Source organism: Typopeltis vanoorti, chromosome 11 (assembly GCF_054136105.1).
Source record: "Typopeltis vanoorti isolate ZY-2024b chromosome 11, IOZ_Tvanoo_1.0, whole genome shotgun sequence".
Lineage (NCBI taxonomy): Eukaryota > Metazoa > Arthropoda > Arachnida > Uropygi > Thelyphonidae > Typopeltis > Typopeltis vanoorti.
The window spans coordinates 27699954-27714964 of NC_143559.1; the positions used below are offsets into that span (position 1 = coordinate 27699954).

Consider the following 15011-nt stretch of genomic DNA (forward strand, 5'->3'; position numbering starts at 1 on the left):
AGTAGTTGATTCAGGAGTAGAGTCCAGTAGAAGGCCTGTGACTAGTGGTGTGCCACAGGGCTCTGTTCTTGGGCTGCTACTATTTAATTTGTACATTAATGATATAGAAAGGATCTGAGAGAGAAACTGTTCAGTTGTTTGCTGATGTTGCAAAATTGGGTATAGCAATAGTTAATATAGATGATGTTAAAATTTTGTAGGATGATTTGGATAGACTGGCAGTCTGGGTGAAGGAGAACGGATATCAGTTTAATGTGGCAAAGTGTAAGGTTATGCATTTTGGGGTGAAAAGATTATCATCTGTATATACCACATTGGTGGAACTGTACTTGAGGAAATTGATGAAGCCAGAGACTTGGAAATGTTAGTGGATAGGGAGTTCAAGTTTAGAGGGCAGATAGCAGAAGTGGCTAAAGCCACTCTTCAGATTACTTGGTTTCTGAAGAATACTTTGATGAGCAGAGGCAATCAGGTTATTAGTCCTTTTTATTGAGCCTTGATAAGATCCCATCTTAACTACTGTGTGCTGATCTGGTCACATGGGTTTCTTGGCAATGAGAGATTGAGGTGGAGAGGATCCAGGGGGTGAGTGACTGACTGAGATTGTAGCAGGTTTATGAAATTAACCTTACAAGAACAGATGAAGATTTTTTAGTTACAGGAATTGATTGAGAGATGGAAAAAGGGGTGATGTTATTGAGACATACAAATTAATGAAGAGTTTTTACAAGAATAATACAAAGGAAATTTTTCAGAACAACCTCTGGTGGTGGGGGACCTAGGGACCATCCTCAGAAACTGAGCAAGACTGTAAATAGCAAAGGTGTTATAACTAGATTTTTTGCTTCGAGATTGGTGAATGAGTGGAATAGATTTTCCAGAGTCTTTTGTGAGTACCATGACTCTGAATGTTTTGCTGTTTGCACAGCACCTTTTTCTCTTCCAGATTTCATGCTTGGTCTCTTCACGCATCCACTTGGATGAAGTGAAGAGACATATTGATGCTGTTAAGTATTAGGTCAGCGCCCAAGCATCATTTATCTGATTACTGCTCAACTCTCCATTCTGTATTATATCTCCAATCAGTTTCCCAAGCTTCTCATAATCACTAGCCTTGTAGTTCCACATGTATCCTTTTTTTCACGGTAGTCTTCACATGGCTGACCACCACCCAGGTTATTACTTTATGATCAACTCTCATCTGCAGGGAAATTTGACATCCCATGCACAATCACATCCTCTGATGAAATGATCAGATAGAAGACTCTCAATCCTCGCATGCCCTCCTTTACATACTGCCAAAGATAGTTCTTTCTCAAGGACTCAAGAAATTCATTTTCCTTATTCCCATATGCATCTCATCATTTCAATGTGTATAGCCATAATTAAAATCACCCATAATGATTACCCTTACCTTGTTCACTAACCTAAGTTGCTTATACATTTCTTTACCCTCCATATTCCTTGGCCTTTAGCAATATCCAATGAAATATCTCTTGCTATCAACTTTCTCACAGCATTCTGCCTCAGAACCATTGCCTCTTTTTCCATCTTGCATCTCCACCTTACCTGAACATAATTCCCCTGCTATCATCAGCAGCACTTCCTCCTTTCTGTCCTCATAAAAAACATCATACCCTTCCATTTCTGTTCCTTTCAATATATCATTCTCATCCAAGTACGTTTCTTATTCCAACAATTTTTGAGCAGATAATCTCATTCAGTAAAACAGTTTCATCTCCATTATTTCTAATGTACCTGTCATTTGCAAATAAATGCAGCAGTTCTCTTTTAGGTCTGTAACCATTTTCCCATACCTGCCCATGCCCAGTCACCTTTATCACAATTTCTTCCAACTCAACTATTCTTCCCCCTTACATCTCAGACATCCCATTCCTATACTCACCTTCCCTATACACATATTCACTACTGCTTCCAACATCTACTCTCCTTATGCTGTGTCTCCCTGTCCATCTTGCATATTTGTTCTCTCATCAGCTCGCACATTACTAGTTCTGTTAACAAGCACTTCAGTTTCCACACCAAATCCATTTAAATGCAGTCCATCAGTTTTGTACAAATCTGTCTTTCCCTCAGATGCATCTCAAATATTTACAAACTGTGTTCCCTTTTCCTCACACATCTCTACTAATGTATCATTCATGATTCTTGCTCCCTATTTCAACTCATCATTGTCCTACCTTGGAAAAACACTGACAGCCTTTCCTACCACACTGTTATCTTTCACTCAAATAACTGCCTGATATACATTTTCATACATTCTCTTTGTGTTAAACAAAACCATTTGTTCCCACAACTAAAACTAGTTCTCTTGCTCATCCTTCCTCCTGGTGCGTGTCATTTACCACCTCCTTTAATAATGGAATTTATATATGAAGATTACAAAACTATTTCTGTGTTCCTGTGTGTTGTTTAATCAAGTTATTGCGTTGGAGAGAAAATATTCTTGCTATAAACTGTATTTTCTTTCTTTCCTGAAAACATTACATTGAAAAGTCATTGTTTCAGAATGCCAAAGCAGTTGGTAGAGGAAAGTGAACGTAAGTTTGAAGATGTGCCAATAAAATCAAGTATCTTACAACAGAATATGTTTGACTTGGGAGCAGTATTAGAAAACCAATTAAAATGGTGAGTTCAGTCAGCATGCAATAAGTTAAATAATATCTCTAACCTATTACTAGTAAATCTTTTACAACTTGACTGATGCTTAATTCAGTTTTTCTATTTTTCGTTGCTGCATTCATTATGTGAAGTTACGGAAACAAACTCCTGTGTGTTGGAGCACTTATTTTACTTTAATAAGATACAAAAATAATGCTTTGTGTTTTGTTGTTTATATTACGGTCATCATCAACACACACACACACACACACACACACTATCTACCTATAATTGTCCAGACACCCTTGTTATTTGAAGTTATGGAACATTCTAGGTTTGTTAATAACATAAAAACTGGTGTACAGATAGTAGGAAGCAGTATTTCTTTGTAGCAGTTGAATACAGATGGTATGGCAACACGATGTGAACTCAGTGACTTCAAGAGAGGTGTTATCATGGGCTGTCTCATTGGTGGCATGTCCATACGTGCCATTGCCACTCAACTGGAGCATCCAAAATCAATGGGCGGTGACATGAACAACAAATGGAGATGTTCTGGCAACACTAGTACAGGAAAACACCTGGGACGGCTGTCAAAAATGACTGAATGACGTAAATGACTTTACTTGTTAATAGCATACAAGCCAAACATCACGACAATGAACAAGCCAGCTCATCAAGCCTGGTGCAAAAAACATGAGAACTGGACAATTCACCAGTGGAAAACGATACTCTGGAGCGATGAATCAAGGTTCATCTGTTTCCATTATAATGGCAAGGTGTGAGTGTGATGGCAGCCTGGTTGAATACTTGTTGCCACAGTGTGTTGTACCCACAGTAATCTTTGGTTGTGGAGAAGTAATGGTGTGGGGTGCATTCAGCTGGTTTGGAGTGGGACCACTGGTCATTTTCTTTTGTCCAAGAAGGCAGCTCAGTACCTTGATATTCTGAATAATCAGGTACTGCTTATACTGTTTAGTGTAACAGACCTGTGTTACTATCAAGATGACAATGCCCCATGCCACAAAGCTGCAGCTGTTATGGAATGGTATGAAGAAATAGGCATTAAATGATTGCTCTAGCCTGTGCCGAGTCCTGACCTCAATCCCATCGAACACCTGTTGGACGAATTAAAGTGGCAGTTGAGGTCCAGAGTAGCACATCCTCGATCTGTTGCTGAACTCAGTGCTGCTTCGATGGAGGAATGGAGACAAATTCCACCTGATGTCTGTCGCACATTGGTGGAAAGCCTCCCTCAAAGGGTGCAGGAGGTGATCAAACCCAAAGGTGGACATACCTGATATTACGGTTTGCCTGCTAGTATCAATTTTAAATTGCTAAAGTGTCCGCACAGTTATTGGTAGATAGTGTATATATACTGGGACACAAGCTATTTAAAGATGCATTACAATCAGATTTACCATTACTGCTTTGGTCTGTGTCCTGACCTCTGATGAGAGAAGAAGAAAAGAGGAAAAAAGATCTTTTGTTGCCCTTTAACTAGATGTTAAATGTTGCAGATGGACTTTTCAAGTCCTTGGGACTTCAAGATATCATTCTTGTTCAGATAATGGATAAGCATCTCCCAGATATATTTGAATTTTCCTTTCTAGCAAGTTTTGATGTGGTGTATGGATTTAGTGCTTTTTAAGTCAGTTCTGTTTTGAAGTGCATAATCAGAAAGATCCAATTTTCCATAACTCAGGAATTTATGGATCATTTGTGTTCTTCTTTTCTTATTGAGATTGTATGTAATCTTATTATTATTATGGTACAGGCACCTCCATGGAGTCCAAAGACTCATCACGGGAAACCCAAACTATCCACACAATTAACAGACAAAGCACTCACAACTGACTCTGGCAACCCATTCCACTCATTCACCACTCCAAGAAAAATCTAGTCCTCACACCCCTACTAACCACACCTTTATTCAACTTCCAGGGATGACATTTTGTTCTGGCCCCTCTAGCCAAGTGTAGAAACATTTCCCCTGCATCAATCCTATTTATTTATTTATGCTTATGGCTACATGAAAACTGGTAAGTGAAAAGTACAATCACAATTTCCAGAAACCAAATGATGAAAATCTTAACATATAAAAATTCATTACATAAAAGGCACAACCTGTTTTCTAAGTCTTTCCTTTTTTTTTTTAAATTATAAAGCGAAAGTAACGTGTCATAATTAAGCCAGGGACAATTATTGTCCTGCTGCACCAAGTATGACAAGGCTGTATGTTCTCACAACACTTCACAACATAAAAGTAGCTGTATCCGAGGTTAAAGTAGAGAGCAGTTGTGTCTTGTGTGAGAAAACTTGATCCATTAGAGGAGGCCCATTTCACACTGTATCATCATCTTGAGGAGGAGTTCTGTTGATACTATGACGAGGACTATGAGAGTAACTACGAGAATAACGTCTTCGTGGTGAGACGTGACCGTGACCTTGTTTCCTCCATAACTACCGCCACCATCATACCAACTACAGGTCAAGGTCCAGGCTGGAAAGCCAATTCAAGACCTCATCCGTCATCTTGTGAAACAAGATGATGGATGAGGCCACCACCGTGAAATTGCTGCCTTGGGCAGTCGTACACAATATGAGTAATCGTCTGAGCCACAGGAGAACAATCACAATAAGGGTGATCTGACAGCCCCCATTTATGTAGAAGATAGCCACATCTACCTTGACTAGTTCTGATCCTGTTTATGGATGACCAAATCTTCCTAGGAAGATCAAAACCAGGCTACGGAGCACAGGGATCTGCTACCAGGAAGCCGTTTGTTGGAAGATTGTTGGACCAGTATTCTCTCCATATGTCAGATATTGATGGCAGAAGAGAGTTCGTCCATGGACCAGAGAGGCTTTCTAGATTTGAAGCGAAGACTAGTTGGGTTTATGAGAATCTGGTGTAGGGGTAGGAGTGGGTTGCTCATTGCTTTATTAAATTCCTTAATCAAGGCTTGTCTTCTTCGTATGTGTGGTGGAGCAATGTTAGTTAAAACAGGCAGCCAGGAGAGATGGGTGCTTCTCACTGTCCTACTAATTGTGCATATGGTAGAGTTCAGCTAGGGGTCTATAATGTTAGTGTGTGTGTGTGTGGGTACTTCTTTCTCAGACAGGGGCACAATATTCTGCTGCAGAGAATGCGAGAGCTAGTGTCGATGACCTTAGGACTTCTGCACCACAACCCCAGGTTGTTCCAGCAAGCCTTGAAATTATGTTATTTCTGGTTTTAATTTTATTGGAGAGGTTGATGATGTGCCTTTTATAGGTTAGGCTTCTGTCCAGGCTCACTCCAAGGTATTTTGGGTGAGGCTCATGTTCTACCATTTTTCCACAGAAGGAAAGGTTAAGTTGTTCGATTTGCCTCTGCATTGTACAGGTGAAATACTGAGGACACTGTTTTCGTTGGATTTTGCTTCAAGTACCATTGCTTGAAGTACTCTTCCAGGGTGTTCAGGTCTGTATTCAAGGTTGATTCTAGGTTGGTAAAGGAGGTGGATTGATGTAAGATCGCTAGGTCATTGGCATACATATACTTGCTTGATCTGGTATGAGGTAGATCATACACATAGATGTTAAAAAGTATAGGGGATAACACAGAGGAAGACCATTGTGAAGGAATCTGGGCCTGCTCTTTTTTCCGCCAATATGGACCCAGATCTTTCTGTTGGAGAGAATAGATTCAAAAAGTTGTAGAGTTTTTTTACACTTTATAATATTTCCTAGTTTCAGGAGGAGGCCCCTGATCTAGACAGTGTCATAAGCAGATGTTAGGTCAAGGAAAGTGGCTTCAGATTTAAGTTTCTTCTGGAAGCCTGCTTCAATTTGAGTTGTCAGGGCCAGGACCTGGTCACAGTAACTTCTTCCTGGCCTAAAGCCAGGAAGAAGTTGCTCTTTTAGGAGAATTCTTTCAAAGAGCTTAAAGGTTGTGAAAAGTAAGGAGATAGGTCATCGGTTTTTCACTTCATTTGGATCTTTCCCTGGTTTGGGTACGGCAAGTATTTTGGCTTCCCACCACAGCTTTGGTAATTTACCAGACATGATGATTTCTGAGAAAAGGACAGCCAGCCATGTTTGGCCATGTTGACCAAGATGTTTTAGGAATTCAGGGAGTATACCATCCACTCCTGCAGCTTTGCCATTCTTGGTTAAGTTTTAAGGCTATTTGTACCTCTTCCCGAGATATTGGGTCGAGTTCAGGAAGCTTCCTTCTTAAGGATTTGTCTGATGGAAGCTTGTACAGCAATTTTCCTGGTAGAGCTGGGATGAATCTTGGAGGTTTTCAATAAATGGTTAGCCATTTGATCAGGAGTAATCTCTTTTGTTTTGTGTGTCGTTGGCTCTGCTCCACCTAATTTTCTTAAAAGTCACCAGCTTCTCCAACTAGATGCGATGAAATCGAGTTCATTGATGGTTGAGATCCATCTTTCCTTTCTGTTTTTATCCAGGGTTGATATGAGCTCCTTAGCAATAGCTGGATCTTCAGTTTCCTCATATTTGGCTAGGAGTTCCTCACTTTCTCTACTCCAACATGGGATATATTGTTTTCTGTATCCAGGGATAGAGGCTTTTGCTGCAGATTTGAGCATTTTAACAAATCTAGGATAGCAATTAGGAGTGAGTGGAATTGCTCTAATGGTTTGCTTGATTTGTTTCTGAAATGCAGACCAGTTGGACCTGCAGATTCCATCTAACGATTGGTGTTCCGCTGATGACTGGGATCGATGTTCCTATCTCTATTAATGTAGGACGATGTTGACTATTAAGAAATCTGTTAAGGAAGGTTCCTATTGTTGGAAGAGGGTGGTCTTTAGTGACTATGCACAGATCTGGGGTGTAGGTTCTGTTCCATCTGGCTGAGTAAAGAGTGCCATCCTGCTTGGCATCATAATTAAAATATAAATTATATGTATCCATCCAGTTTGCTAGATTATTACCATACTGGTTGTTAGAGGAATAGCCCCACATGGTGTGATGGGAATTGAAGTCACCAACATAGATAGCAAGGTGAGGAGGAGGTCGGGCCATCTGATCAGGCCAGGATTGCAATGGAGGTTTGTAGACATTATAGATGGTGATATTTTGAACTTTAATACCTATGGAGTATTCTGTATTAGGAACAATTTGGGTTATATCCTTGAGACCAGGCTGGATATAGGTTGCTAGGCCATGCTTGAGGTGGCAGTTATAAGACACGAGAATGAGTCCTGGGATCTTTAGTCTACTGAGGGCGGTGTCAGGCACATGGGTTTCCTGGAGAGTCAAGACATCAATTGCTTTATCTTTGGCTATTTTGCCGATGGCTTTGGATTTAGATATCCCTTCTATGTTTAGGGAACATATCTTGAGGTAGTGTTGATTAGGGGACTAACATATTTTTCAAAGCTTGCCCTCCACCTAAACAAGCAACACGATCCTTGTTTTTCTGGGCGACGATCGAGCCGGCATGGAACTTTTTATGTTTTGTATTCATCGTAAATTGTAAGTAGTCCAGGAGGCTTGGAAACCTTTGGACGCCTTGTTTGAGACATTAGCTTCATGTTGCCTGTGATTCATCTCTGGGGCTTCTTTTGTCTGCAGCACCAACAATGTACCACAAGGCAACACTACTGGTGGGGGGCACAGGAAGGCTGTCTCAACCCCCCCCTGGTCACTCATCTCTGACTCTTCTTCACCACTTCCTCATCCCCAAGAAAGTCAGGAGACCAAACTTGAGCACAATAATCCAGATCTGGATGTATCAAGGCTTTATAAAGAGGAATAACAACTTCCTTATCTTTACTTGTTAATATGTTCTTCAATAGCCAAGTAATCCTATGGGCTACCATAGGATTACTTGGCTTATCAACCTTAGCAGTATGTCCTCTAAAATTTAACTCTCTGTCTACCACCACCCCTAAATCTCTAGCTTCATCAGTTTTCTGGAGTATAGTTCCATCAATGTGGTGCACAATTTGAAATTTATTTATCCCAAAACACATAACTTTACATTTCTTCACTTTAAACTGAGACCTGTTATCTTTTACCCATACTGAAAGCCTGTTTAAATTGTCCTGCAAGCTTTCCACATCACCTTGATTAACTATTACTCTACCTAATTTCACATCATCAGTAAACAACTGAATATTTCCTTTCAATTTATTTCCTATATCATTTATGTACAAATTAAACAGTAGTGATCCCAGCACTGCTCCTTGTGACACACCGCTAGTCACCTGTTTTCGCCTTGATTCTTCCCTCCATATACCACTTTTTGATATCTGTCCAGTCTTTACCTTCTTATTCACATAACCAGTGTCATATCCATTCCATTTGTTCTAATTTGCATAACAGAGTTCCGTGTGTATTCTGTCACATTCCTTTGCAAAATCCAGCAAAATCATTGTGTAGCCATTTCCTTTATCCAACTGTGCTGTTACTCTATTATAAAAAGTTAGGAAATTACTAAATCATGATCTACCCTTCTCAAAGCCATGTTGCCCCTCATACCATATCATATCTTCACCCACCCATTCATGAATTCTCTTTTTGACCAATTTTTCTACTACTTTTACCACCATGCCTCAGATACTGATTGGTCTATAATTTGTTACTGTGACCTTAGAACCAACCTTATGCAAGAGAATCATTCTGGCCTCTTTCCACTCCCTTGGAACTATACCAGAGCTGAGACTTAAATTTAACAGCTTGGTCAAAGGCATATTCTCTTAAAATGTGAGTTGATATCTTATCCAGTCCCACAACTGTATTTGCATTCAGATTCTGAGTCCAACCTCTGTTCTCACATCAGCCCCTGTCACTTCTGCTATAACAATATCTTTACTTGGATTATAAACCCTTGCAAAATAGTCACTCAATAGCCCAAAGTTTCTTCTCTTTCTGTTATCTCTCTACTATCTGCACTCATTAAAGATATTCCTTACATAGTCATTCTTCCTCTTACTTGCCACATAATGAAATTTGAATTTCCTTTGACTTACTCGGCTAGATTCTTCTCGTAATCTGATTTTGCCTGAGCCTTATACTTTTCGTGAGTTTGCTGGTCACCTTTCTCCCTTTACAACATTTTCTTCTTCTGTAGCTTGTGCTTAATTATATTACTCATCCATTTAATTCCTACCTGATTAACCCCTCCTTAGGTATACAATTTAATACTGCTTTCTCTAAATCAGCAGAACCCTTGGGTTCTGCTGATTTAGAGAAATTGAGATTTTGATAAAATTAGTTTTTCAGCTCTAATTAATAGTTTAAAATATGTACGAAAAATTCATTTAAATAAAGTTTCTAAAATTTCAATGAAATCCATTGAGTGAAGGGTGGATGAATGAATTGAATACTTGCATTTGATATTTCCCACCACTAGTTGAGTCATATTCCCTGATGAAATCATCTGTAGCAAGGTGTGGTGCAGCATAGAAATGGTTGTATCAGTCATAGATTGATGGTGTTTTGCAATGCAATCATTTTGTGATGTCTTATGTACTTTTCATATAAAAATAAAGTGGACATTATATGAATTTATAATATTATGATTGTGTATATCCCAAATTAAAATATCATGGATCGTTAGTTGATAGAAGAAGTTTAAAAAAATGAAGTGTAGCAAGTAGTTCACATGTTTCTAGTGACAGGGAGACTGGTAAAGCAGATACTAACAAAAATACAGATCAGGGTACATGCATTAATTGTGTAGCAGATGAATCAAGGAAAAGGAAAGTGTTGTTTGTCAATACTAAAACATCGCTAAGTAATAAAAAACGTAAGTACAACTCGAGTTATTTATGACTCGGATTCACAACCACTGGAAATTCTCAGTATATATATTAGCAAAGTACCTCAAGTGTTTCTCCAATAAATCTTCGTCTTTCATCAAAAACACCACAGATTTTGTTTCTCATATTAAAGATATTCCCATCGATGAAAATGACATTCTAGCTAGTTTTGACATTATATCTTTATTTACTAACGTTCCTACGGACGAGGTACTTACATTACTACAGGACAAATTATCCAAAAAAATGTTCAATTTATTAAAGCATTGCATTCATTCTGGTTACTTCAGATATCAGGACTCCATTTACCAACAAAAACAAGGCCTGGCAATGGGCAACCCTTTGTCCCCAGTGCTAGCTAACATCTTCCTTGAAGATTTTGAAGAGAAAGCCATATCTTCCTTCTCATTTAAACCAAAAGTTTGGAAAAGATATGTTGATGATATATTCATTATTTAGAATCACGGGCACACATCTCTCACAGATTTTCTTCGTCATCTAAACATCCAACATCCTAATATAAAATTTACTGCTGATCTAGAAAATAATTACTCCTTACCTTTCTTGGATGTTATGCTTACACGATGCTCTGAAAGATTAAAAATGTCTATGTACAGAAAACCTACGCATACCAATAGATATCTGCATAATCTTTCTCATCATTTTCCACCACAAAAACTTGGAATTATATCTACCTTAGGACACAGAGCACATTCTCTCTTAAATGAACAAGATGAACTACAAAAAGAAATGAATCACCTCACTCTTATTTTTAAACAAAATGGATACTCTGAAAAAACAATTAAGAAATTTCTTCTGAATCCTCCTAGGCAGTGCACAACAGAGACTATTAATTTTAAAGGTAGCATCTCCATTCCATACATTAGCACAGTCTCTAAGAAAATAGCTAAAGTCCTTAAAAAATATAATATCAGGACCTTCCTCACCACACTTCCAAAAATCCGTTCTCTAATCAGCCATCCAAAACCTACTCATCACAACCTTAAGTACCCTGGAGTATATAAATTGTGGTGCGATTGCAATATCCCATACTTTGGTCAAACTAACAAATCTATTGAACAACGAATAGAAGAGCATAAGAGAGACATCTCTTACAAAAGATCTCATGCAACTGTGTTATCCAGTCATGTTCTTTTTTCAAATAATCCTAATGATGACCAACGAAGCCACTCTGTCTGCTGGAATAGATCAGAAAATATCTTTCGCTGTGATGATGAGTTTGAAAGGAAAATCGTAGAATCAAGGGAAATCCTACTGAACCCGGTCCACTTAAACAACAATTTAAGTTATAACATCCCAGATAGCCATGCTGTAGTTATTCAATATTGGCGTTCACATGAACCTGCACACACAATTGCAACAAACAATGGCATGCCAGTTGGAACAACTTGAAAAAATACAACGTTTTTATGTATCGATTATGTGAGGCAATTTGTACCTGTAATTTCCAGTTTGTTAAATAATTCAATGTTTATTAGTATTCTTTTCCTTTATAAATACCTGAAGAAGGCTGCTATATGCCGAAACTAGTAGTATTTATCATTAAAATCTTTATATGTTATCTCGGTCTTATAGTCATTAAATCTATATTTTTTCAAATATATATATATATATATATATTATGCAATAAGATATTATCAGATAGTTCATTAGCACCAGCTAAATTGCACAGACATTTTGAAATGTACCATTCAGAATATAAAAATAAAGATGTCAAATTTTTTGAAAGAAAACTTGAGTCTCTTGATAAAGACGTTTTCAACATAAAATTAACACTTTATGTTGAAAACATCGGATAATGAAAGGGCAACAATGGTTTCCTGCAAAGTAAGCTACCATATAGTGCTTGCAGGTGAAGTGCATACAATTTCTGAAACTCTCATAAAACTATGCATCAAAGATGTTGTATGTTTGATGAGAAATTCTGTCAACAAATTGATAAAATTTCTTTCTCAAATAATACAGTTTCACACAGAATTCATGATATGGCTGAGAATAGCAAGCAGGAACTTATTTCAAGACTTCAGTCATGTGATGAGTACACTTTACAATTAAATGAAACAACAGACGTTGCAAACCTATCAATTTTATTAGTTTTCATTCGTTATTACTACAATAATTCTATTGATGAAGACGTTACACTGTGAAAATTTACAAACCAATATAACAGGAGAAATAGTATTTAAATATATCGATGATTTTATGAAGACTCATGGAATAAGCTGGAACAAATATGTCAATGTATGTAGCAATGGTGTGAAGTCAATGATAGGACTTGTGAAAGAGACAGTATCATGAATTAAAAATGTTGGTAAAACATGTACGAGTAGTCACTGTGTTCTTCATAGACATGCATTGGTTGCTGAAATATCCTTTCATCTCTAAAATGTATTTTAGATGAAGCAGTGAAAATTATTAACTTTGTGTAAACATGACCATGAAAACCAGATTATTCAAAATTAAATGTTGGGCAGCCAACACACATCTTTGCTGGTAGTACATACTAAAATTAAGTGGCTATCATGTGGCAGAGTTATTGTCAGATTATTTATATTACAAGAAAAGCTTGTCATAGTCTTACACAATGACAAATTTCTATTAGCAGATTGCTTTAGAAACATTTCATGATTAAGTCAAATTGCTTATCTGGCAGATATATTTGCAAAATTGAATGTATGTAGAGAGAAATATCATTCAATGTTTCCCTCTCTCTCCCTCTTTTCAAGGAAAAAATGTAAATATTTTCAGCATAAAAGATTTCAACAACTAGATTAATATCTAGTTGTTGAAAGTTTTTCCATTTGGTTATACTATATATTAAAGATACCAAGAAATTATATTAATCCTTTATCCAAGTGTAAGCAAACAAAGTTTGCGCCTGAAGTATTTTCAGGACTGGAGCAACTCATGGTAAAGGTAGTATGACTTCACATCACTTGCCTTAGTATCCCATAATGCAAAGCACATCTCCTTGCAGACATGTACAATGCTATGCATTATGAGAAGGGTCACTACCCAGATGGTTATCAACCTTTCAACACCAAGAAATTATATTAATCCTTTATCCAAGTGTAAGCAAACAAAGTTTGCGCCTGAAGTATTTTCAGGACTGGGGCAACTCGTGGTAAAGGTAGTATGACTTCACATCACTTACCTTAGTATCCCATAATGCAAAGCACATCTCCTTGCAGACATGTATAATGCTATGCATTATGAGAAGGATTATTACCCAGATGGGTTTCAACCTTTATTGAGGTCTCATCAGTGGGAGCCAGACCCAGAGGTGATACCAAGGTTGAAGTAATGCAGAAGTCATATTTTCATTATATGAGTTGCCAAATGGTGTCACACCTTATTATTAAAATCCTTTGGTTAGAGATAGATAGTTGTTTAAAGTTGGTTATACTATAAATTAAAGATACCAAGAAATTATATACTTGATTTAATCCTCCCATTGATGAGACCTCAATAAAGGTCGAAACTGGTTCTGAGTAGTGACCTTTCCCATAATGCATAGCATTATACATGTCTGCAAGGAGATGTGCTTTGCATTATGGGATACTAAGGCAAGTAAGGTGAAGTCAATAACACCTTTATCACGAGTTGCCCCAGTCCTGAAAATACTTCAGGTGCAAACTTTGTTTGCTTACACTTGGATAAAGGATTAAATCAAGTACAGTATATAATTTCTTGGTATCTTTAATTTATAAATTAATATCATTATATTAATTTATAAATATTTATAAATTATAAATATATAAATACAAAAGTTACAATACTGAACTATGGGTGTTGAAAAAAGTAATATGAATCTATTTCCAACTTTAAATGACTTTTTACAGGAATAGAACTGTGAAATTGATAAGGAAATTCAAAAATAAATTATTTGCCATCTAATATCAATAAATATGGCATTAAGTGAATACTTTCCTCTACTAAAAGATGACAATAACTATTGGGTTTTCCATTATTTCAATATTAAAGTAAAACCAGAGGAACTATCTACTTCAGAATATGAAAATCTCACCAACCTTACATCACACAGCCAAATAAAAGTAAGTTAAATTTAATGTAGTTTCATTAAACAAGTTTTGGTGAGACTTAAAAGAAGAATATCCAAATTTATTCAAAGAGACAATTCATTGTTTGTTGGTATTTAGTACCACATATTTGTGTGAAAGCAGACTTTTGCTCTACACTGCGACAAAAACAAAATACGGAAGTATGCTGGATGCCCTCCTAATATTAGAATTCAGCTGTCCACAATCAAAATTCAAAATCAAATTTTGAAAGAATATTGAAAGAAAAGAAATTTAATCCTTCACATTAATTACCAGTTTGAATTACGAGTTGCTTTCCCATTATTAATCCGCTTTCTTTGTATTTTCAGTAAATTAATTTTGATTTGCTGTTTTGTTTATAATCGGTAAAAATTTTTGTGTTTCTAAAATTTTTTATCAAGGTGAAAACGGTTCCACGATTAAAATAAGTTGGGAACCACTGCTCTAGATGACCCTTAACTATCTTCCATGCACTACTAATATTACCTTACCCCGCAGTGTTTTATGCCATGGCACAGATTTAAGC

General features: G+C 37.1%; 1 protein-coding gene across 7 annotated transcripts in view; it reads left to right on the top strand.

Annotated features, from left to right (window-relative positions):
• LOC150101398 (protein phosphatase 1 regulatory subunit 36) overlaps window positions 1-15011 on the top strand; it is a 237822-nt gene that overhangs the window by 208224 nt on the left and 14587 nt on the right. For 6 of the 7 annotated variants that reach the window (XM_090400614.1, XM_090400618.1, XM_090400620.1 and 3 more), the window contains one exon: window positions 2530-2649. The exons of the other annotated variant lie outside the window; for it this stretch is intronic. In XM_090400614.1, the coding sequence (XP_090256740.1) occupies window positions 2530-2649 (120 nt within the window). The remainder of the gene's footprint in view (window positions 1-2529; window positions 2650-15011) is intronic. 7 annotated transcript variants of the gene reach the window in all.